The following is a 26,644-nucleotide window of genomic DNA, read 5'->3' as shown; positions in this document are numbered from 1 at the left end:
AACAATTCCGAAGACTTCAACACATTTCCCTAACCTTCTGAAGACATGGTGGAACACTGATTGTACTGGGAAAAAAAAAAAAAAAAAAAAAAAGGGCATGGAACAGATTTCAGATACCCCACCACAGACAGTCTAAATCAGTACAAAAGAATGTGGCACCTCTGTAGCCAGGTGGGCAGGAGCAGTAGTGTGTAACACACGCTTCTTGATTAGACCGGGGTTTGAGCCCATGACCACCAAATACAGAGGATGCGGAAAGGTCAGGGAATGACCACTGCATATCCCCAGAGCAATATGGCCTTAGTTGCTAATGCTCCTAAAACCAAATAACAAACAAACAAAAGAATGTGAGCTATAGCAAGATTTACTAGGAAACAGAGCTGAAGAGCAACATGGATCCAATTCACTTCTACAATAAACATGACAACGAATAATGCTCATATAGTCTGGAATAAAATAAGAAAAATGACAGGTAAATATAGAAATAGGCCATCACCAATACTGGTCTGCAATGGAACCAGTTTGACTGACCCTACCTTTATTGAATACATTAGATGAGACCTTCACAAAGGTATCAGTGAAAGCTTCATCAAAAGGTAATTTAATCAAATCAAAAAGTAATGAACTTTTTAATCAAAAGGTAATGAATCCTAAATCAAAAGGTAATGAACCCTACAATCACAATAAATTAACTGCACGAAGTTTTGTCCACAGCCAGACCAAGTGCAGTAGGTCTAGATGACATACATTACGATATGATCAAGCACCTTAACAAGACTGAATTAGAAAATCAATTGAAACTGTACAACAGAATATTCCAACAAAATGTATTTCCAAACATGTGGTACGTTGCAATAGTACTAGCTTTTCCTAAACCTGGCAAAGACTTAACAAACCAAAGTAACTATCAACCAATAGCTCTCACTAATTATTTAGGAAAGCTACTAGAAAAAATAAGAGATATGGTATTTAGAAGAAAATAACTTCTACACAAATACAGTGTTGTTTTAGACATCACAGGTGTACAGTAGACCACCTAGTTAAGATAGAAGCCAACATCAGAAATGCATTTATCAGATCACGACATATGGTTACAGTATTTTTTGACATTGAAAAAGCTTACAATACCACTTGGAGATATGGGATCCTAAGAGATATGCACCATGCTGGACTCGGAGGCAGTCTTCCTACATTTATCCAGAACTTCCTTATGAACAGAACCTTCCCAGTCAAAATACAAATTGCTTTCTCCAAAATCCACCAAAAGGAAGGCATCTCACAGGGCTCAGTCTTGAGTGCAACTTTGTTTGCCATAAAGATTAATTCTATCACAAATCAACTCCATCCTTCAGTCTCACGTTCACTTTATGTCAGTGACTTTAGTATCTCTAGTCAGTCCCAGAACATGAGAACAATCGAGAGGCAGTTACAATGTGCAATCAACAATATAAGTGGGCACTAGATAATGGATTCAGATTGTCAACACAAAAAACAATGTGTACAGTTCTGCCACAAAAGAAATCTCCATCCTGATCCTGAATTAAAACTAGAAGGCCAGAATATACCAACACAGCCGAAAGCAAAATTTCTTGGCCTAATCTTAGATAAGAAACTCGCATTTGTGGAGCACATCCAAGAGCTACGTAAAAGCTGTACTAAACAGTTGAACATACTTAAAATCCTTTCATCAACAGATGTTCAGCAGATATTCAACAGATTTCATCAACAGATGGGGAGCAGACAGATATTCCTTATTAAACCTATACAAAGCACTAATTAGATCAAAGTTGAACTATGAAGCCCCAGTGTACGATTTGGCACAGAAAACAGCTTTGAAATAGCTGGATCCAGTTCATCTTAATGTGCTATGTATAGCTAATGGCACCTATTGTACCTCTCCCCTATATAGTCTCTATGCCAAAGCCAACAAACGAACTTTAACTCTTAGGTGACAACAACTGGCATTGGATTATACATTTAAAATAAAATCTATGCCTGGACACCCTATTGGGAGACCCTCTGATCCACATTGCAGAAATATCTACCAGAATCTCCAACAAGCAAGTTGACCCCTGGGAATCAGAATGAAAGACTTTTTAGCAGTACATACCTTAATATAAACAGTGTAGCACACCTGCCAGTTCACACTCCACTATGGGATTTGCATATTCCGATATGTGACTTCTCCTTTCAAAAATAGAATAAAAAAGCAATTCCTGCAACGATCTTCCAACAGTTACGTGCAGTGCACAGACTTCAATTTCCTGACTGTATTCCAATATACACAGATGGCTCGAAAACAGACACTTTAGTGAGAGCAGTAGTATTCCCAGATATTACTTTAACACATCTACCAAAAGAGTGCAGCGTTTACACGGCAGAATTATACGCAATAAAAATAGCCTTAACTCATGTACAAGTAAGAGTTACACGAGAAGTGTAATATATACAGATTATTTGAGTTTCTTGCAAGCCATGCAAAACATAGGTGGTACACCCAAACACACAATCCTTTGGCACATTCAACAAATACTAACTGACTGTTTGAGAAATGAATAGGATACGCTTTTCTGCTGGATCCCAGGATATACAGAGATTGCTGGAAATGAAGCAGCAGACAAGTCAGCAAAAGAAGCCATCATACAGATTGGAGAAGGTATATCAGTGCTGTATTCAGATTACAAGCCTGTGATATGGAATCCTTTTCAGTTGCAATGCCAACTGGAAAGTTGCCATTGCAAATATTGAAAACTGGGTTTCTAGCACGCGAAAGTTGAGAAAAGAAAACTACTGGCTAGACTAAGAATTGGACATACCAATATTACGCATTTTCTTGTTGCGAGCAGAAGAATTGCCACGATGCCAGACTTGACACTATCCAGTCAGTCCAACACATATTAGACTGTCCTCTTTATGTAAGTGAACGCAAACAAGCCTTCAAAGATACTTATAGCACACATCACATCATTACCCTAACGGACCTCTTGAATGATAGAGTTGACTTCACAGATGTTTTCACCTTCCTTAAAGCTATTAATTTATACTATCTCCTATAAGGAAGTAAACACAAGCAACAGACAAACCCAATGAAGTACGAATCAGGTTAAAAGGAACAATTTAAATCCAAAGTAAACACCTCTGAAACACATCATACAAAATGAACTGGTGCATTATGACCCACGTAGTTCATGTGCCACTAAACCCCGATACAAACCAAACCTATCACATTAGAATAGTGTGGCATTAAGGAAAAGTTTTTGCTATGGATAAAGGGATTGTTCAGTGGAAAAAGACAGAAGGTTAGCAATGGACACTGATTTTCGTGAACTAATGTTTTTAGTGGCATCTCACAAGGTTTGATGCTGGGCCCATTTTTGTTTTCAGTATTTATTAGTCAAATTGATGAGAGTATCAGGCTTAATGCCTAAGTTTGCAGATGATACAAAGGTTGTCAGTGTGATTAATGACAGTAATGAAGGTGTGCTGCAGTAACAAGATCTAAAAATATTAGGATGATACTCTGAGACATGGCAATTGAAGTTAAACATTGACAAATGCAAGGTATTGAATATGGGTAGCAGTAATGTATTGACTGTGTGGTTTTACACTCAGGGTAGTTGAAAATGAAATAGACCTGGGGGTAGTTGTGCAGTGAGATATGAAGTTCTCAGAGGTACAGATAGGCTGTCAGGAGAGCTCATGTAGTTTATTAAATGATATACAGGAACTTTGCTATAAGGAATAAGGAAGTGATTATTCCTTTGTACAAGACCATGGCTGAGCCACATATTGAGTAATGTAAAATAGGTCTGGAGGACTCATTTTAGGATGGATGTAGATCTGTGGAATGGGTGCAAAGAAGGGCAATGAGATTGGTGAAGCGAACAAAAGGGTGCTGTTACCTAGAAAGCTTTAGTTTTGCAAATTGGAGCATCTGGAGATTAGGTATCTGTCAGGAGATCTGATTGAGATGTTTAAGGCTTTGAATGGATTGAGTAAGCTTAACATTGATGACATACTTTCTCTTGGTGGACTACTCATGAGGGGGCATAAATTCAAACTGAGGATTGCAGGATAGATGTGTGAAAGTTTGCTTTCAGTGAGTGGGTGGCTGATTGTCGGAACAAGCTTCCATCTTGTGTTGTATAAGTATAGTCTGAATAAATTCAAGGAAGAGCTAGACAAACTATTTGAGGGGATGTGTAGGTGAAATGGGATTTTTTTTTTGCTGATGCTGTATAAGTTTTCTTAATACTAAATATTAATTATCAGGTATTAATACTAATACTTAATGCCACATTGTTCCAGTTTGTACAGCAATCTTTCATGTGAAACAGTATCAAAACCTTACTGAAATAAAAGTATATATCAAAATTATTTTTTGCATCCAGTTCCTTTGCGATCACATGTAGCCTATCAGATTGGTCAGACAATTTTCTCGTGACAAACCCATGCTGTGTCTGAAGTATCATTGCAGCCTTGTCTAGATCATCCTGCATTACTTCTTTTACCAGTGATTCCATTATTTTCCCTGTTAGTTTCCTCATAGTTAAACTATGAGGTCTGTAATTACTGATATTACCTTTCGATCACATTTGTGAATTGGGGATACATTTGCACATCTTGTCCATATGGACCTCCCCTGAATCCAAGGATGCTCTCATAATTATAGCTAAGGATTTGCTTACCTCCTTTGCTGCCTCTCTTAATATAATCAGATAGATCCCATCTATCTGATTATATGCATTATGTTTAGTTTCAATTTCTCTTCCACTTTCCTTTCAGTTATCACAAAATCATTAAGCTTCTGGTTAGAGTTTGATTTACTTCTGGCATCTTCTTCCCTAAAGAATTCCTCATGTTTGAATGTAGATGCAAAATACGCATTGTTTGTCATCAGCCTGAGCAGGGTCATCAAAATAATTACAATCAAGAATACTGCAGTGCTGTATTATTAGTACAGTTAACCCTTGTATAACACGGTAGTTTGGTTTCTACAAAATCAGGTGTAATGTGAAACAGTGTTATACGGGACTAAGAACCAGTACAAAAGAGGGGTTACGTTCCAAAAGCTACAAAAGTATATTTTTATAACTATCGGAGACTTAATTTTTATAGTAGTAATAACTTAATATTTTAACTTTATTTTTATAATAGTAGTAACTTAAATAGTAATAACTGAACAAACGTCTTACCTTACAAACTGTGATACTTACATGTCAGATAATGTATGTTCATTTAATTTTCTTCCTCTTCATTGCTGCTAAGCACAATCTCTTCTGCAGCATCTAGATTTCGTGTACTTTCTGCTCTCTTTAAAAGTCATGAACTGCACTCTTCAAAGTCAATTTTTTATCGTCTCAAACAAGCAAGCTCAATAGCACAGAACCTAACTTAAGGGATCGCCCAACAAAATACAGTGGATCCCCCGCTTTAAATGATAAGTGAAAATTGGAAGAATATTTTCCAGTTAGCAAAATAAAAATAAATTTACGCTTACATATACATAGCTTCATATGTACTGTAATATGTACATACTAATTGATATTTCTGTTCACTGACTTTTTTTTTCTTTTTTTGGTTGTAAAATTTAAAATAGTAAAAATGATAAGCAATTAATAACAAAGAACACGTGCAGGTTGCAACAAACACAATACGCACAAGTCAGATACAGAGTAATGAGTTTCTGAAAATTTGTTTTTTATATGATTGAATATTTCATGGAAGGGGAAACACATTTCACCATAATAATGTGAAAACCAACAGAATTCCAGCTATCGGTACTACAGCAAATGTAAGAAGGTAGAGTTTACTACCCGTTTATAATTGATTACACTAACAGAAAAGACTAATAAACCAGAAACTGCAAATTGTTTTTCTTTTATTGTAGTGACCTCCAGAAATGTGCTTTAGAAGAAGGCGATGATGGCTAGCGAGTCAACAGCAGTGATTCACAAAAAAGGAATGGAAATGTTGAAAATTACATCTAACATAATAGCAGGGTTTTGAGTTTTCCCAGCACAAAAGCTGTTATGCAAGATTTCCCACAATTCTCAAACTGTGTTAGAGCGAAACCTTGTTATATAAGTACTGTGTTTGCGAGGATTGCTGCAATTTATCAATCGTGTTAGAGCAAAACAGTGTTGTAGAAGTACCATGTTATACGGGGGTTGCTTGTGTTATTAATTCTAGAGCCATCAGAAAAACTAAGACTATTAGTATGTGTATACCTTAAATGTTTCAGTATGTCATGTTTAACACTCTTTGGCAAATGGCATGAGAAAACTTATTCCTCATTGTTTGAATGCATATAATATTGTCTCTTTGTAAGTGTAAATGTCTGTATATATATATATATATATATAGTTTTTTTTTTTTAATTAAAAGGCACTATTGATTTTTTCACCATATTTATGCAACCATTCTATTTATTTTGTTCTTTGTTTCAAATAAAATTAGGTTAAGATGACATTTTTTACTAAACCAAGGACACGGAAATACTTCTCTATTGAGAGAGAGAGAGAGAGCAGTTAATTAAGCAAAACTTAAATTAGAAAATCTAAACTGTAAAAATTTGGCCACTATTAACGTAATACGGTGTCTCCGTAGCCGAGTGGGCAGGAGCGGGAGTGCAGTAGCACACACTCTTTGAGTAGACCGGGGTTCAAGCCCCTGACTGCTGAATACGGTCGATCTGCCAACCTGGACCAGCATGGCAGATTATGGTCCATTTCTCCCAGCATGAATTGTTGAGGAGGCTTCCATCCTGCAGTGGGTTGATAATGGCTGCAATTTACTATTTTTACTAACGTAATATTAAATTCAATATATTTCATTCCAAATATAAATGAAAATGTCAAATTCAAAAATTCAGCCAATACAACTACAAATAGTCCAAACTAAAAATAAGTAAGATAGTGTCTCTTTGTGCCTTTCAATTGAAATGCCCTGTACAGACATTTGTACTTATACATTATATATATACATATTTACACACATGCAATGGCCTGATATTGCCAAGGGTCAAACATCAGTGTGCAGAAGTGCATGGTTTTGAGTGGACTATGGTACAAGTTCATATGTCTGCTAAATGCTGTTAATGATTATAGTAATTATTGAAATGATTGTTAACTCCTCTGCAGCATCCAGTTCTGTTGGAGTATAAGCAGAATTTGTTTCCTCACCCTAGGGGGATCCCACCAAGAATTTATTTCAGATAAAGCTGTTTCTGGCCTCCTCTTATATGAGCTGATTGCAGATGAAATAACCAAAATGTAAGATTAAAGTATTTCTTACATTTGTTCTTATTTTATTCTCCTGCTTCCATATTTTTGCATTCATACTCCTAATTTACTTGTAATATGAATAATAATATCAGTTATACATTTTTAAATTAATAGTTTTCATCTGAAGCTGTTTAAATTTCCAGGAAGAATACAAGTGTGATGTTGGTTGCAAATATCTTGTTCATGTGGAGAAGTCTGCTATTTTAATGCATAGATGGCGATTTCCTTCTTTATCACTCCATGGTATGTGTTAATTATATATATTTTTAAAAGGCTAATATTTTAAAATATACTGAGTGTTAAATAAAATCCTACAGAGGAGTGAAATCTCAGGGACCTGTGATGCTACAGGTGCAGATGATGGTGTATTATAAAAAAGATTTGTTTGATATGTGAAATTGAAGCATTTGTTGCAGTGTATGTTGGAAGTTAGCAGCAGTAACTTCATAACTGTGTCAGAGAGTGAAAAAAGGAAATTGCGAAGGTGGAGACCAATGATTTGGTGGGAACTAGCAGTCACTATACCAACAGTAGAGACCATTCATGGCTACACACGCACGTGAATGAACCGACACCCAAGACAGACTAGACCTGAAGGCTGGACACAGGGCACCCTTGCATTAATCCCAGTGGCATGCCAAAATGCTAACAATGTTAGTGTATTGTTAGCATAGCAGCAGAACTGTATGGGTACCTCTAACTGTGCATAGAATAAAATTTTTTGTGACCAGGGCTTTTTTCCTGCTGGAATAGCATTCCAGCAGAGGTTAAAAATAAATTATATCTTAAAAATAAATTAAAAAATATAGTGGATGTTTGATTTTTGGAACAAGCTTCTGTTTTTTGTGGAAGTAGATGGTTTGAATAAATTCAAGATAGAGCTACAAAAATTTTTGGAAGGTATGGAAGAGAGGTGTGGAATTTTTTTTTTTTTTTGGCTAATGCTATATAAGCTTGCTTTCTTACATCATTTGCCACTACTACTACTACTAATGAATCAGTAAAAGATATAAATGGATATAATAGAATATGATGTATCACAAAGCTCAATAAACATGGTCACCCTTGTCTGTAGGTATTTTACAGGTAACTCTAGTAGCCACTAGTATTCATTGCTAGTTCTTTGTTTAATGATCACTGTGCTCTGTTTTTTAAAGATTGGCATAACTTTTAACAGCAGTACAGTGTGATGGACTCTTAGTGTGGACACTAAACCGTTGACAGCATTTTATGGAATGAATCTCACAGGTTTAAGGAACATTTGGCCCCGAGTGACAAGCGATTTTCTCTGAGATGTATAGTGTGCTCTTTCTATGATAAAGCTTAGAAAGAGCACTCTACATATCACAGACGAAATTGCCTTTTCTCCATTTTTTTTTTTTTTTCCCTAATGCCTTTTCCTCTTTTGTTTACTTCAAGTGGTTCTGTGCTTGAAGTGTTAAAGAACCCAGAAAGGAAAACTACCTTTCTTTGTTTAATATATATATATTAATCACTAACTCACTCTACTACAACTGCAGGGTCACTAGTGGCACTGCTTCTGCCTCCACATGACAGGGCCAGTAAACTGGGAGAAGACAGTCCCTCTCCCAATCGAAAAGGAGCAAACATGGAATTTGATAATTCCCCTCCAATTTGAGCCTCAATGCTCATGTTCAAAAGTACATGACATTGACTATGACACATCACAGTTGACAAGATTGCACACTGACAGAGAGCAACAGGAATTCCCATCCTTCCTTATCTTCCACTCCTAGTCAAACAAATGCATGAGTACGCCCTCCCCATTTCTTATACAGAAATGCTTGGAAAGCTCATCAGGTTCACCTAAAATGGTGAAAAGACTTAGATCCGGAGATTTACTAATAGAAAGTGCAAGTTGTAAGCAATTGGAGACTTTACTGAACCTCTCAACCTTTGGTAGTATTTCCATGCAAGTTACCCCACATGCAACACTGAATACCTCCAAAGGGGTAATTACTGAGGCCTAAAATTTACCTAATGTTTGGCCCACAAAATTTACCATCGAGTGTTAAAGCTGGCTGTCTCAATTGCTGTGTAAGACCCTATATTCCTAATCCCATCAGGTGTTGTGCTAAAATTTATCGCACTCTGACTTGCACTCTCAGACTGTCTGTTGAGGGGATGCAGTCTGCCCAAACTGTGGGGCAAAATCCCACACACAAACTGGATGTAATGCTGCGAAACACCACATTGTCCAAACTGTCAAGGCCAACACTTCACTTATTCAAGAACCTGGGAACTTTGGAAAACAGGGAAAAAGATCCAAAAATGTAAAGTAGAGCAGAAAGTGATCTACCAGGAGGCAAAGAGTAAATTATGCTTACTACACCAAAATATACCTCTGCAACAGCAGCAAAGAAATTCCAGTCAGCAGCCACTCAAACTGACGTGTCAGTTCCCCCAACCACATCTATTGCAGATTGGTCCCGAGAAATACTCTCAATCTCACAGCAATCTAGCATGCGATAGATCGTGCCAACAACACACCAATTACAGTACCACCAACTGCATCAGTCTTCCTCAGAAACCATAAAAACTAAAACAGCAGTCCCAAATATCTTCTGTCCCAGAAGATGTTTTTTCAGTATGCCATTTTTAGTATCCCTTTCTCATCTGGCAGTGGTTACTAGATCTTGAATAAATTCCTTGAGGCCGATGTTAAATGCTGAAGCAACCTGTCTTAATCACAGTTTTAGATTTCTTTACATATTAAAAGAGATGAATGCAAATTCATCTCCTATGTGCCATTCGTTCATAACTGAGTAAAGTGTAATTGGAATCCCATGTGAAACTGCAAAACAAAAACCAAAGGCTTACAACAGATTTGTTTTACATGACTTAATGTATTCTTTTATTTCTTTATAGTTATTCTTTTTTTGGTTAACAGTAAGATTTGTGTGTGGGGGGGGGGGGGGGGGGATGTAGCATATCCCTCGTATGTCTGTTTAAAAATTGGAATAGTGAAATTATTATATTTGAATTTTTTTTCCCCCCTTCAGATTTTTAAACAAAGGTGTATGAGGACAAAACCTATCAATCTTGAACTGAAAAAATCAAATTATCCCACTTTACATTTAAGAATATTTTGTTTCATTCATATTTTTAAATTCAAAAAAAAATTATTTATTCTGTACAACTTATGTACTTTAAATAGAGGAAAAAAACCAATAATCATTAACATGAGTGTTATTCAGTGCTGTGCAACAAAATATTTTTGAATGCAACTTTTCCAGTTATTCCATATTTCTCTATTCATGTAAACTCTTCTCAGTAATTTGCAGACACAGTTGCCCCACAAATATTATTGAATTGTTCAGTCAGATTGAAAAAAAATTATGGTTGTAGCTCGTTCTGCTAGCATGTATAACTAGCTTAGCATTAATGGTGGTATGAAACAGAATGCATAATGATGTTATACATTCTTCATGAATACATTTTTTTCAAGCTTGACATTACAATAATTTTTATGTTGCATAAAAAAAAAACCTGGTTATGAGTTTGATGAAAATTGTGTGCATATAAAAATTAGTGACTTTTTTTTCCATTCTGAGTAGCTTTTCTATGATAACTTTCCTTTTAGGCATTGAAGGAGCATTTAGTGGGTCAGGATGCAAGACAGTGATTCCCAAGAAAGTTATTGGTAAATTTTCCATTCGTATTGTACCAAATCAAGAGCCAGAGAAGGTAGAGAAATGTGTTGTGGATTATCTAAATAAAATTTATGATGAAAGAAAAAGCCCAAATCATATGAGGTAAGCAGCTTTATTTAATCCAAATCCCATAAATAAGTAGCAGAGTTCTTAGTTAACACAAGTTAAGGCCGTACTCCAGTTAACATAACATAATGTTAACATAGTTAACATTTGTATGAACTAAACAGAAACAAGTTTCTGTTGCTTGCTTTGTCCAATAGTTGTAGTACTTTTGTACCCTTTCAATCCCACAGCTGAGTACCCTAACCACTCAGCTGTGGGAGTATAATAATAGTGCGGGAAAACATGTCAGCTGTGCATAGCTTTTAATTGTGTGTCATCAATGATATTGGATGAAACCTGAACTTAAAGGACTAAATTGGTACAAGGTCTGTCCATTGAATTTGAAAGAAATGCGTGCAAGTCTTCTGCAGTTGCCAGAATATTATGAAAATTGCTGTACTATGGGGGGTGGGGAATTAAGCGTTGTAATATTGGATTTTACTGCACTTATTGTGCAGAGTAAAAGAGCTTGAAATTTTGTTGTGTTATATATATTGGAAATTCTAACTTAAGCTTATTTGGAGTTCGAAGAGCTCGAGTACCCCTGATGGAGGCATAAATGCCCTACTTTTTCAGTCTAACATGCTTTGCAAGGTGATGGAGGGTGATAACGAGGAAAATCCTGGTTCCTTGCTTTCTACTTTAATGTGAAAATATTTTTAATGATGATAAATATACTCTCAGACTGAGGTAGTTATATCACAGAGTCCCATATGGATGAAATGATGGGTATAGCAGACAGTCTGTTATTTGTGAAGCCTGTTAAATTGAGATTTTACTCCACATTCTTTTTACAGGTGTAATTATAGTTGTTTTGCATATAAAAATATGCAGAACAGGTAATTGGATCTTTCATTCAAAGATCCAATTATGTGTTGATGCATCAGATGCTAAAGATTAAAAAAAAAAAAAAAAAAAAAAAGGATACTACAGATGCTGCAACCACTTGTTCTGTTAAGGGGAAGTCTTGCCTGACCAATTAGATTGGATACTATGATGCAGTCACAAAAGAACTGGATGCAGGGAATAACTTTGATATTATATACTTGGATCTTATAAAGGCTTTTGATACTGTTGCACATGGAAGACTGCTGCACAAATTGGAGCAGTGTGGCGTTGGAGGCAAATTGCTGCTATGGATAAAGGGGTGGTTGAGGGGGAGAAGACAGAGTGGTAATCAATGGACACTGCTCATCATGGACTAATGTTATTAGTGGAGTCCCTCAGGGTTCAGTATTGGGTCCATTATTGTTTTCTGTATTTATAAATGATATTGATGATGGTATATCAAGCTTAATGTCCAAGTTTGCAGACGATACGAAGGTTGCCAGGGTTGTCAAGGACACTACTGACACTATGCTACTGCAACATGATCTGGAAAGGTTGAGCAGATGGGCTGAGAGGTGGCAAATGAAGTTTAACATTGACAAATGTAAAGTACTACATATGGGAAACAGCAACCCCAGAGCAACGTATCAACTCTGTGGTACTACACTGACAGTGGTAGAGAATGAAAGGGACCTGGGGGTGGTTGTGCAGGCAGATATGAAGTTTTCTAAGCAGTGCAGACGGGCTGCAAGAGTAGCTCATGGTGTATTGTCGATGATATATAGGAATTTTTCTAGCAGGGATAAGGAGGTGATTATTCCCTTGTATAAGGCAATGGTCAGACCGCACCTAGAGTACTGTATACAGGTCTGGAAGCCTCATTTCAAGAATGATGTAGAGATGCTGGAACGAGTACAGAGAAGGGCAACAAGATTAGTGAATGGAACAAAGGGTTGCTCTTACGAAGAAAGGCAGTGTCTGGAGATTAGGCACCGGCGAGGTGATCTGATAGAGGTGTATAAAGCCTTGAATGGTTTGAGCATGCTCAATGCTGATGGGATTCTTCCTCTTGCTCAGAATAATCACCTGAGAGGGCGTAAATTCAAATTGAGGAAAGACAGATGTAGGATAGACGTGAGGAAATTTGCCTTTAGCCAGCAGGTGGTTGGTTGCTGGAATAGACTTCCATCCCTTGTCGTGGAAGTTGATAGCCTAAATAAGTTTAAGGTTCAGCTGGACAGGTATTTCGAACGAACAGAGGGGTGAAGTGGAAGTGGTTATTTTTTATTTATTTATTTTGCTTTAATTTTTTTTGGCTGATGCTGCATAAGCTTGCTTTCCTATTCTTGTGAACAACCTGTAAATGTGGGATAACAAGCTAACTGGTCTATAATTTCCAATTTCTGATTTATCTCCTTTCTTATGAAGCAAAACTATGATTGCATTATTTCACTCCTTGGGTGTCACGACTTTTCTAATGCATTTTGTGAAGACTCTTGCCAGTTTTTGTGTCATGTCTCTTCCTCCCAATTTTAACAACTCTACAGTAACTTCTTCTCTCCCCCCCCCCGGGGGGGGAGATGAAGTTACTTTGATTCTTCATTTTCTTCAACATGCGTTGAAGAAAATTTTACCTCATCAGGAAGGATATCAGGTATGTCGTATGTATTACTAATTTGTGATGCATCTTCCCCACTGCTGGCATCATTCCCTCGCTCCTTGTGTAATCCTCTGTTGTAGTCTTCTGCTATTTGAAATATGCCTTCTCTGCTATTTATAAGTACACCATCTCTATTCTTCAGTTTCGGTATCATTTGTGTTTCTGTATTACTGCTCATAGCTGCTGATTTAAGTCCTTTATTTTCCGTTAATGCTTGTTCTACTTTTCTTGTGTTAAATTTTCTTATGTCCTCTCTGAGTCTCTTTCTAATGGCTTTGCATAACTCATTATACTCAATTTTCTCCCTGTCAGTGTTTTTCTTGCTCTTCATTTGTCGTCTTTGGTTCATCATGACAAGTGTTTCTTGACTAATTTTTTCTTCTTTGGATTTCTTTTTACCTGTGGGTTTCTTTATCACTTTCAGCAAGTTGTAGTATTCCTCGTAAATATCTTTTGTCTTGAACAGTCTGCAGAAGCTCAGATTCGTTAAGTTCCAGTACATACTGCTTTTTCTCCTCTTCTGTTATATTCTGTTGTTCCCCTTTGTATTATTTACTTGAATCAGTTTTTTACTTTTATTACATCTATTCAAGTGTGCATCTTACCATTCTGTGATCACTTCCAACATTTACCTTGTTCAGGACGGTAAAATCATTCATGATATATCTTCTGTTAGTGAAGATGAAGTCGATTTCATTGTTAATCTATTTGGGCTCTTCCATGTCCACTTTCTGTTTACCTGTTTCTTGAAAAAAAAGTATTTGTACTGACATTCCTCGAGATTCTGAAAATTCCACACGTGTTTCACTTCTTTCATTTCTTTCACCAATTCCAAAATTTCTTATAGTTCCCCTTTCTGTGCTGTTTTGTCTCTTTCCAACCTTAGCATTGAAGTCCCCCATAATGATAGTGTAGTGTGTTTTCTGCTCATCTAGAAGACACTCAATTTCCGTGTACAATTCTTCAACCTCTTCATCATTGTGGCTTGACGTTGGTGCATAAATCATTATAACCTTTAGCTTGTACCTCTTAGAAATCCTGATTAGTCTTGAAACCCTTGGTGATGCACTTTTGAATTTCAAAATGTTGTTTTTTATATCTTTATGGACCAGAAAGCCACTTGATAAACTTGTGATTCATTTCTTCTTGTTGTTTCAGCCAAACTGATGATATTCCATTTCATATTTTCTAATACCTTTTTTACAACTCTGATATCCTATCTTCACCGATGAGCGATCTTGCATTGTACAGGCCAAGTTCAGTTTCCGTGCGTGGCAGCCTGGTCATACCCAGAGATTCTTAGCATCCTCTGCTTCCACTCTGTTCCTCTCGCTGCTGTAAGAGGGGCGGTGAAAGCTGCTGGGGACTGAGGGCCATTTGTTTTGTTGTGCTGTCATGTGCTGGAGGGTTTGGTCTTTTCCTCCTCTTGCTTACCAGGCATCTTGAAGAGAACCACTCTACACGTTCGTCCCCACTTAAGTGACGTAACAAGGCTTACCATCAAGGTGTGCACGAGTGGATTTTAGGGAGGCAGGCCAATTGGACTTCTCCTAAATCTTCTGAAACAGAAGGATCCATCAGTGTTTTAGACTTGAGTGTCTGATAACACACAATGCCTGTTTCCCCTCGAAGCATTCCTCGAAATTAGAATATATATATATATATCTAAAAATATACTGAAATTATATGTTTCTAAATATATGTTAATATAATGCAATTTTTACAAAAATAGAAATCACGTATGCACATGCTTAGATCGATATGAATTGACATAATATTACTTAGTGAGTTGGTTGTTTAGTATATCATATAAGCATTACAACAAATGTGATACGATATTCTTGCCATCTGACCAAACAGGAAATACACGTTGTGGCTAATAAATAATGAGACTGTGCCACCACACACCAAGTGCCGCCTGTGAAACAAAGTTTTCCCTAGTTGTTTACCAGGTCATGTTCCAGCACTCTCATTTGCTTTGTAGTGAGACAGGTTTTCATTACCTTGTTTTTTTGTAGTTTGCTAGAAAAATGACAGACAAAAGAATTGAATGAAGCATCAACTTCAATCTTTAATAAAACTAAAGAAAACACCAGCTGAAAGTTGAGTTATGTCAAGTTTTTTGGAGAAGATACTGTTGAGAGCTCCCATGTTTGAATGGCATAAGACTTTTAGAGTGGGGGGGGGGGAGAGAGAGAGAGAGAGAGAGAGAGAGAGAGAGAGAGAGAGAGAGAGAGAGAGAGAGAGAGAGCGCACGGAAAGCTATGAACCACCAGGCCATCCAGTATCCACGAAAACTGATGATAATATGGACCAGTTAATGACATTGATTAGAAGTGATCATTGTTTAAATATAAATATTAGAATGGTTGCATCAGAACTCAATATGGACAAATTTTAACTGATCTAGACTTTCTGAGTATTGGAATTACTTGCAATGAAAGTTGGTTGTTCCAGTACCCAGAAACTAAAAGACAGTAAATGCAATAAAAGACAACAATTCCCAGCAATAAAAGCAAGAATGTCAAAATCAAAAATATCACCAAATCAGTCAAACATACTACATTGAGGTTCTGACAAGGCTGCACAAAAAAATTCAAAGAACGAGATCGGAATTGTGGAAGGATGGTTGGGTTCTCCAGGAAGGCAGTGCTCCAGCACTGCCAGTTTCTGGCCAAAAAACAAATTCCTGTGTGTGAACATGCACTCTACTTGTCAGACCTTTGTGAATTTTTTGTGTTCCCTAAACTAAAAAGTGTACTTCAGGGAACACATTTTTAGTCCTTTGAAGACAGTCAGGAAAAAAATGACCAAATGTTTAAAAAGGTTTACAGAAGATATCTAGTAATGTTTCTATGTAAGGCAGAAATGGATGGAACAGTGTGTGTGTGCAAGCCCAAGGCAATTGTTTTGAAAAATACTTGTAATATTGGAATACTTATAAAAATATGAAATATTTTATTATTTATTTTATTGCAACAATCTCGTTAATTAATAATCACACCTTCACATCTTGCATTCTCATCTTGTTAGTAAATTAATAATTGTGGAACCCAGTATCCAACGAACCAACATATCAACAGGTTACAAATCTTTCCTCATGTACACTATCGCAGGACCAGATTTCACTTTTATCCAAAGGATTAAATTATAATTTACCACCTCGAAAGCTGCCAAAAAAACAATGTGTAATTGATATTGAATTTGGACTTCGTAGTGTCCCACAAAAAGATGTATTTATTCAACAAGTTAACCAAGTAGTGAATAACATAAAAGAAACGCGACTTCCTAAATTGAATACACATGACAGTTCAGCTTTACGAGAACTTCGAGAAAATAAGGACATTATTATACAGAGGGCAGATAAAGGAGATACTGTGGTAATACTAGATAAACATGATTATATTAATAAGTTAGATTCAGTTGTATCTGATACCTCCACTTATCGTGAAGTGGACCCGGCACTGTTTACCAATTTGGTAAATCAATACAATAAAACGTTAACCACATATCGTAAAAACGACTACATTACTATGGTTCAGTTGAAGGAATTGAAGGCCAGAACATACAATATTCCTGCACTTTTTGGTCAGGTAAAATTACACAAGCCTGGATTTCCGATTCGACCTATTGTTTCCTACAGGAACTCGGCATTTTCAGCCTTAGCCACACATGTATATAACATTATAAAACCTTTTAGACAGGTTATACAATTTGGGATTAAGAATTACGATACATTATTTAATAATCTTAAAGACTGTAGACTCGGCGTCAATGACAATTTATTCTCATTAGATGTTACCTCATTATATACGAATGTAAACGTCGAATACACATTAGATATTATTTGGGATATGTTAAATAAAAACTCGACACCGATTAATTATACGAAGCTGCCTATTAAGGAAATTTTTCACTTAATTAAACTATTAGTTGAGGCCAACTACATCACCTTTCGAGACAAGGTGTACAAACAAATTTTTGGATTTCCAATGGGTTTGAGCCTGAGTGGCTTAATGTCAGAGATCTATCTCTCAACGATTGAGCAGATACATTTGACACCTTTTCGTCCCCGTATCACATACTATGGGAGGTATTTAGACGATGTTCTAGTTATTACCGATAGTAGTACTATCCAAGACATTTTACATTCGTTTAATAATATTCATTCTAGACTCAAATTTACATTGGAAAGGGAAGATACGGATACTAAGTCATTAAACTTTCTAAATTTCACGCTTACCCGGGACTCGAACAAAATACAATTTAGCATCTATCGAAAACCCACAAACACCGGTATGCTTCTACATTATAATAGCTACCACCCGTTCACCTACAAAAGATCGATTATCTTTAATCAATTTCTAAATGCCTATAAATATTCAACGACGGATTCTGCTTTGGACTCAGAAATACAAATATTAACTAGCAGATTCTTGAACAGGGGTTATCCCATTAACACAATAAATCAAATTAGGGTACAAGCTAAGGATAGGATACAAAATACTACGCCAATCAACAATAGTAATATCAAAAAATACTTTATTTCTGTCCCATATGTTGAACAGTGGCACAAACAGCTTAACAGATTCTTTAAAGATACCGAATTTAAAATTATAGCTAGGCCTATACGGAAGTTACACACTATACTGAACAATCGCTCGGTTCTTTCCGCGTTCGCAACACAAATTAATGATCTTGTATACAACATTTCTTGCGGTGATTGCGACTCGTCTTACCAGGGTTCGACGCGGTTTTCTCTTAATATTCGTGTAAATCAACACGAAGCCTCAGTTCGTGCTTCTCGTTCAGCAGCGTCAGAATTAGCCTTTCATGCCATTAACGAAAAACATACTTTTTTATTTAACGAGGCCAAAATACTTAACGTTCAACGTAATTATACGCGACTATTAATTGCAGAAACCGTTGAAATTAAATTACACGAGAATTCTGTTAATGTTCGGCGGCCATATTTGATCTCCGATGCGTGGACCTTTACGCGCATGCGCGAAGACATATAATCACTATTTAAGTTGCAGGTTTAGCCTGATTCGGTAATTTTCATTCCTGTGATCACGACAGTCGGTCGAAAAGCATTGTCAGCTTCAGGAAGGAAAATCGTTTTGAATATTTTCGTTAGATTCTTTTAATTGCGTTAATTTGAATTTTAATTGTTTTAAATTGATTTTGAATTGTGTTAAATTGATTATTTAATTATTTATATTTTACTTTAATGTACTGGTAAGTTGCCAATTTTTTCGTTTTTTCCGTTTTAATTTCTGGAGGGTATCATACGGAAGTGTTCCACGTACTATATTGAGGTAAACTCCTCTTATTAATTTACTAATATTATTATCAACGTAGAACATATTGAGTATTACAGCTCTGATTCATACTATCTAATTAATTCTCATCTTGTAAAGCTTGAAAAAGTCAACCAAGGCAGTTTGTCTCTCCATGTTGACTTATACAAATTTTAAAGAAATAAGTGGTCTGCTCACGTATAAAACAGAGTAATTAGAAAAAAAAAATAGGGAAACTCAGATGTTAGCGAGATGGTAGGTCTCTTTTCAGGCATGTCACAAGAGAAGTGTACAAAATGACAAAAAACTTTCAGAAGTTAAACCCTGGAAAGCTAGTGAGATGACATAATATTCTTCTTTACTGGTCTAAAGTTATCACAAGTTGAATGTAGGGAGAAATAAAATGTCTGGCCTAATAGAATGAGAATGGAAGTTGTGTGGCATATTTAAAGAATAAATGGAAAATACCAAGGAAGATGCAGAAAGATAAATTTGGCGACTAATGCCAGTGTCTTCGGAGGAAAGCTACAAGGCAAAGAACAGACAAAGAATGAATGTAGTGTTTTTGATTATCCCTCAACCTAGCAAGGACTGAATGAGTGGGCTTCTGCACTATGTAACTAGTAAACAAATATACTGTCCTGTTATTAATAGTAGAATACCTGTGTATCCACAAATTTCCTTTATTTACAGGAAAACTAATAATGTGTTGAAATCGTTAATGTTTATGACAGCCTTTAGTGTCCGTGGAACACTTTAGCTGATATATATATATATATATATTTTTTTTTTTTGTAAATGTCCTGCCATTCAGCCTTAAAAGTGGCAACCATTTCAGCTCTGTTTTTTGGACACTGTCTTCCTACATGCACCTGACAATCCAGTTTGTTCCAGAGGTCGTCTATAGAACTGAGGTAGGGCTCTGCATTGGCCAGTCCAACTTTTTGATGCTCATGTCCTCAAACTAGTCCATAAAAGTGTGAGCAGTACGACATGGAGCATTGTCCTGCTGATATAGGTATGAGCCTTCCTCAACATGCTGCCACAATATAGGTAACTCATCATTGTCCAGGATGCCTAGATATACATCAATATTCATAGTTTGGTCTGAACTAAAACAACAAAAAACAATAGGCCAAACCACGAAAAACACTGCCTCCAACAAATTCAATTATTGGAATGATAAAGTCTGGCAAGTAGCTTTCTCTGGGCATCTGCCACACCTTGGCATGACTGTCAGAGTGGAGACCATGTACTATGATTTGTTACACCAAAGCACAGTTTTCCATTGGGCTATTGTCTAAGAACGGTGGGTCTTACACCAAGATAGATGATATCTGGCAATAATCAGTGTGATTAGTGGCTTGTATATACCTGCACCACCATGGTAACTTGTATTGGGCAGCATCTTGCATTCTATATTGCCTTCTTTTCCAAAATATTTTCTATTCTGATTATTATTTATTTATTTATTTTTATTAATTAAGTAATTTATTTATTTTTATTATTTAATTAATTTATTTTTATTTTTTTGAAACAAAATGTCTTCTGTTCTAGAGTGTGTTGTTTTGAAACCCCTTTTTCGGCAGTTTTTAAAAACAGTTTTGTTTATTAGTGGCTGAGAAATAATTTAACTAAGACATTTTCGTATCCAAGTTTTATTAATTTAAATTTAAATAAGTGGCATACTTGGCTGCATTCAGTCTTAAGTAACCAGATTGCTCATATGCAAGCACTGTTCTTCACCAATGATAATTGTCTACCTAATGTTTTGTACAGGAAGACAGGTATTCAGATATGTTATGGAACTTTATCATTATGGATCCATTCTTTTGGTAAATCAGAGTTAACTACAAAACAAAATGCAAACTATCATAAAGGAGAATATCCCCAACTTACATCAGTCTCACACAAGTATATGCAAAGGACAGAAAGTTAAGAGGACAGGCATCATTTACATTTAGTAATGCTCACCATATGACTAATAATAATAGCATTAGCATTAGTAGAGGCATTTGATGCAAGAAAGCAAGCTTATGCAGCATCAGCCAAAAAAAAAAAAACCCACTTCCACTTCACCCCTCTGTTCGTTCAAAATACCTGTCCAGCTGAGCCTTAAACTTATTTAGGCTATCAACCTCCACCACAAGGGATGGGAGTATGTTCCACCAACCAACCACCCGCTGGCTAAAGGCAAATTTCCGCACGTCTATCCTACATCTGTCTTTCCTCAATTTGAATTTATGCCCTCTCAGGTGATTTTTCTGAGCTAGAGGAAGAATCCCATCAGCATTGAGCATGCTTAAACCATTCAAGGCTTTATACACCTCTATCAGATCACCTCGCTGGTGCCTAGTCTCCAGACACTGTAATTTGCAAAACTTAAGCCTTTCTTCGTAAGAGCACCCCTTTGTTCCATTCACTAATCTTGTTGCCCTTCTCTGTACTCGTTCCAGCAGCTCTACATCCTTCTTGAAATGAGGCCTCCAGACCTGTATACAGTATTCTAGGTGTGGCCTGACCATTGCCTTATACAATGGAATAATCACCTCCTTATCCCTGCTGGAAAAATTCCTGTATATCATTGACAATACTCCATGAGCTACTCTTGCAGCCCGTCTGCACTGCTCAGAGAACTTCATATCTGCCTGCACAACCACGCCCAAGTCCCTTTCATTCTCTACCACTGTCAGTGTAGTACCACAGAGTTGATACGTTGCTCTGGGGTTGCTGTTTCCCATGTGTAGTACTTTACATTTGTCAATGTTAAACTTCATTTGCCACCTGTCAGCCCATCTGCTCAACCTTTCCAGATCCTGTTGCAGCAGCATAGTGTCAGTAGTGTCCTTGACAACCCTGCCAACCTTTGTATCATCTGCAAACTTGGACATTAAGCTTGATATACCATCATCAATATCATTTATAAATACAGAAAACAATAATGGACCCAACTCTGAGCCCTGAGGGACTCCACTAATAACATTAGTCCATGATGAGCAGTGTCCATTGATTACCACTCTCTGTCTTCTCCCCCTCAACCACCCCTTTATCCATAGCAGCAATTTGCCTCCAATGTCACACTGCTCCAATTTGTGTAGCAGTCTTCCATGTGCAACAGTATCAAAAGCCTTTCTAAGATCCAAGTATATAATATCAAAGTTATTCCCTGCATCCAGTTCTTTTGTGACTGCATCATAGTATCCAATCAAGTTGGTCAGGCAAGACTTCCCCTTAACAAAACCATGCTGTGTCTGAGCTATAACTGAAGTCTTGTCTAAATGATCCTGCAGTGCTTCTTTAACCAGTGCCTCCATTAATTTTCCTGGAACAGAAGTTAAGCCCACAGGTCTATAATTACTTGTGTCAGCCTTTGATCCTCCTTTGTGAATTGGGGTCACATTTGCACATTTCCAGTCTATGGGTACCTCCCCTGAGTCCAAGGAAGCTCTCATAATTATGGCTAAGGGTTTGCTTACTTCCTTTGCTGCCTCCTTTAAAATAACTGGATAGATCCCATCCACCCCGGGTGCCTTTCTTGTGTTTATCTTCAACAGTTTCTCCTCCACTTTACTCCCAGTTATTTCAAGATTCTGTAGCTTACTGCTAGAGTTGAATACACCTCTGGCATTCCCCTTGCTGAATAACTCCTCATGTGTGAATGTCGATGCAAAATATTCATTTAGTTTGTTAGCTACCTGAGCAGGATCATCAACAGTTGACCCATCAATATCAAGTGGACCAATCTGATTCATCCCCTTCCTTCTAGAGTTTACATAAGTAAAGAACTCTTTGCTGTTTTTCTTTGCATCCCTTGCCAACAATTTCTCGTAATCTGCCTTCGCCTGCCTAACCTCCTTTGTAACTTGGTTGCATATCAACTTGTATCTATCATAGGCTTCTGTGTCATGTGTTAATTTGTAAGTATCCCATGCATTTTTCTTCTCTGCCATATGCCTCATTAGTTCATCTGACATCCATTTTGGCCTAAACCTTGAACAATATTTCTTAGTTGGTATGTAAAGCCTAGTAGCTTCCAAGATAAGTTCTTTGAATGCTTCCCATTTTGAATTTGCTGTTGGTAACATCATCAGTTGGTCCCACTGTATAGAATTTAAATACTGTCTCAGTCCATCGTAGTCGCCTTTACGGAAGCAATAACCCTTTCCTTTGCCCCTAATGGTAGTTACCTCTTTGAGTAAATCCCACTTCAGCACACTGTGATCACTGCCACCTAGTGGTTCATTTATCTGCAGATTCTTAATGCATGAAGAATCACTGCTGATAATCAAATCAAGAGTATTACTCCCTCTAGTTGCCTCCCGAACATGCTGATGTAGAAAACAATCATCCAATAAATCCACAAAAGCCCTGCTAGTGTGTGAGTAACCAGCCCCCAAATTCCAGTCAATATCTGGGAAATTAAAATCTCCCATTATAAGACTCTCTGATTTACTGGCCCACTCTATTTCCCTGTACAGTTCCTTATTATACTCATCAGAGTCATTAGGCCTATAGCACACTCCTACTCAATTTGATCTCCCAATGCTTATGTCACACCAAACTGACTCAACACTGCACTGTCCAGCGATGTCGACTGGCTTCACTTCCTTGGTTTTTATGTAATGGATAGGACAATCCTGCACAGCAGACTGGACATAACCCTTGTGGACAAGAAGGAAAAGGCTACCTATCTGATTGACATAGCAGTACCCAACACTGGCAACCTGCAGAAAACCCATGGGGGAAAAAATCAGGAAGTACACGAACCTAAGACAGGTGATCAAAGAGATGTGGCATATGCAACAAGTAACGACCATCCTGATTGTGTCAATCACAGGTATGGTGCCAAAGACCCTACATAACAGCCTAGCAGTAATAGGTCTCCCAGCGAACACCTACAAGGAACTCCAGAAAGTCGCAATCCTGAACATCTGTAGGATTGTCAGAGAGTTCCTCTACCAACAGTAGCACCAGACATAACGACAACCACCCTGTGTACTTGGTAGCAATACCCATCACTAGGTGTAACCCCCAATCAGGGAGAAATAATATAGGAGCAATAATAATAACACATAGCAGCACTCCACCAGGCCATAAGGAAGATAGACAAGCGGTATACCCACTCAACCTAACTGAGGAGCCCCCCCAACCAGGAGGTACAAACGAAGCTAGAAAGATGGGCAGAGAAGACACTCCATTGCAGACACCACAAAGATCTCCAGCATGATCACGTATGTGCATGGCTCACGAGCAGGACGTTCTTCCCCGAGACTGAAGGATTCATGCTCGCCATCCAAGACCAGGTAATCAACACCAGAAACTATAGAAAATACATCGCCAAGGAGCCCGGAGTGTCCGATGACACATGTCGACGATGCCACCTAGCCTTAGAAATGCTCCAACACATCACCGCGGGGTGCAAGGTGATCACCCAGACTGAGTACACTCCTAGACATGACCAGGTAGCCAGGATAATACATCAGAAGCTAGCAAGGAAATACCAGTTGATCAAAGAAAGTGTACTGTACTAAAAGTATGAACTGCAGGCAATACTAGAGACCTCAACCCACAAACTGTACTGGAACAGTGCCATAATAATGGATAGGACAATCCCGCACAACAGACCGGACATAACCCTTGTAGACAAGAAGGAAAAGGCTACCTATCTGATTGACATAGCAGTACCCAACACTGGCAACCTGCAGAAAACCCATGGGGAAAAAATCAGGAAGTGCACAAACCTAAGACAAGAGATCAAAGAGATGTGGCATATGCAACAAGTAATGACCATCCCAATCATCGTGTCAACCACATGTGTATGGTGCCAAAGACCCTACATAACAGCCTGGCAGCAATAGGTCTCCCAGCGAACACCTACAAGGAACTCCAGATAGTTGCAATCCTGAACACCTGTAGGATAGGCAGAGTTCCTCGATCAACAGTAACACCAGACATAACAACCACCACTCTGTGTACTTGGTAGCAATATCTGTTACATGGTGGAATCCCCAATCAGGGAGAAATAATATAATAATAATAATAACTCCCCAGTCCCTGTAGATGCTGGATAACTGAGCTTATATTGTATAGTGTGTCCAGTGTTCATCTTTGCTGCAAGTGCAATATAGAAAAGTGGTGATAATAATCAAATAGTATGAAAACTTGTAAAATAAAACTCACAAAATCTAAAGCTGATAAGTCGTGGAAATTTTAAAACCAAAATTTGAACACCAGGAGTCTCCATCTAATCGGAGGCCTTGCTGAACAAAGGATTTAACATTTCAATAACCCCTAACCTCTGAAACCTATCATTGGACTAGTTTGAGAGGCTGTGATACTATGCTACTGCTAACTCAACTGAAAGGTATCCACTGGAATGAAGAATTGAAAATCAAAGGAGGAAAGCTTTCAAACAAATACTCTGTACCTAAGAAAATGCTGTCTTTATGGAAACTTAACCTGGCATCAGTTTCACGGGACCTGCAGGCCTGTGTACAGTTTTTTTTTTTTTTTTAAGTTAAAGGTTAATGACTGAATTTCTCTACCTTCATAAATATATATTTAGTTCTAGTCAGGGTGTGTTTGAAGCAATATTTTCCATTTTTGTTTTTTCACAGAATAATTGCATTAAAGAATCTGACAGGTCCAACATGCCAAGTTTTTCAACTTATAGTTTTCACTGGTACCCACTCCCTCACAGGTGGCACATCTGTTTTTCTGCCATTCTAGTTCATCTCTTTCCTAGAAAAAAGCAGCATAATTAGTTTAATCCATTTTCTAGAAATAAATAAAAACCTAAATGATTTAAAGAAAGTAGTGTCTATGCCAGTGATTGGCAACCTTTTTCTACAGCAGGTCACATCTTGCTTTTCGAATATTTTTGATGGTCGTAACAGTCAATTGGTAATGGAAACTATGTAGTGTAGATATTATAGGTTATGTAGAATGTAATTAATAAATAAAAAAAAATTCATGAATCTTTTATTTTTATATTCAGTTCTAAATAAATTTATTTATATACATTTAGTAATAATATTTAATGATAAACTTTTAAATATAATTTTTAGCAATGAAATGTAAGAATTTAATGGCTTCCTTGATGCTGAATTTCTTTAGAAAGGTTTACTGAATCTAGTTGGTATGTTTTTACTTTTAACCATACACATGATTATGAATTGTCTCTTGTTAGCGGCTTCATAATGTATTTAACACATTTCATTTGAGAAAATATTTGTTTGCACATATAGGAAGAGCCAAATGCAGATAGAATGGTGATTGTTACATGGGTGTTACATGCAGTGTATTCAATATATCAGGAAATACAACATGCCACCACATACTTCAACCATGCTTGTGAGGGGCTCGAATTGAAATTGCATCGCAGATTTTTAATTTTTTTAAAAATGAATTAAATGTTCAGCTACGGATCAACCAAATCATGCTGGTGGGTCACCTTCTGACCCATGGGTCATAGGTTGCCAATCACTGGTCTATGTTATTCAAGGAATTGCACCAATATGGTCTCTAATCACACTAATTTTCTAAAAATAAAGCATAGTCTTATCTTTTGGAGGGATATTTCAGGTTTTCTCAGAATGAATAATTACCCTTAAACATGTGATCACAAAAATGTGTCAAAACTATAAAAAAGTTTACTCTTTGGCTGCCATCATTCTTGTAATTATTTTTGTAAAGAGCTTCATCTTGATGAGAAATACTCAGACCAATTTTTCATTTTTTTTTTTTTTTTTAATATGGTACTGAATTTTTTTTTATTTAGTAATTCAA

At 37.0% G+C, this 26,644-nt stretch overlaps 1 protein-coding gene across 1 annotated transcript in view; it reads left to right on the top strand.

The window, feature by feature from the left end:
- Cndp2 (Cytosolic non-specific dipeptidase 2) overlaps positions 1-26,644 on the top strand; it is a 265,591-nt gene that overhangs the window by 209,002 nt on the left and 29,945 nt on the right. The window contains exons 8-9 of the mRNA XM_090386709.1: positions 7,430-7,529; positions 10,891-11,062. Of these exons, the coding sequence (XP_090242835.1) occupies positions 7,430-7,529; positions 10,891-11,062 (272 nt within the window). The remainder of the gene's footprint in view (positions 1-7,429; positions 7,530-10,890; positions 11,063-26,644) is intronic.

This window comes from Mastigoproctus giganteus, chromosome 12, assembly GCF_048544385.1.
Source record: "Mastigoproctus giganteus isolate SK-2022 chromosome 12, ASM4854438v1, whole genome shotgun sequence".
NCBI classification, from domain to species: Eukaryota; Metazoa; Arthropoda; class Arachnida; order Uropygi; family Thelyphonidae; genus Mastigoproctus; species Mastigoproctus giganteus.
Note: the sequence above shows the minus strand (reverse complement) of the source record. Positions and strands in the feature narration are given on the sequence as shown.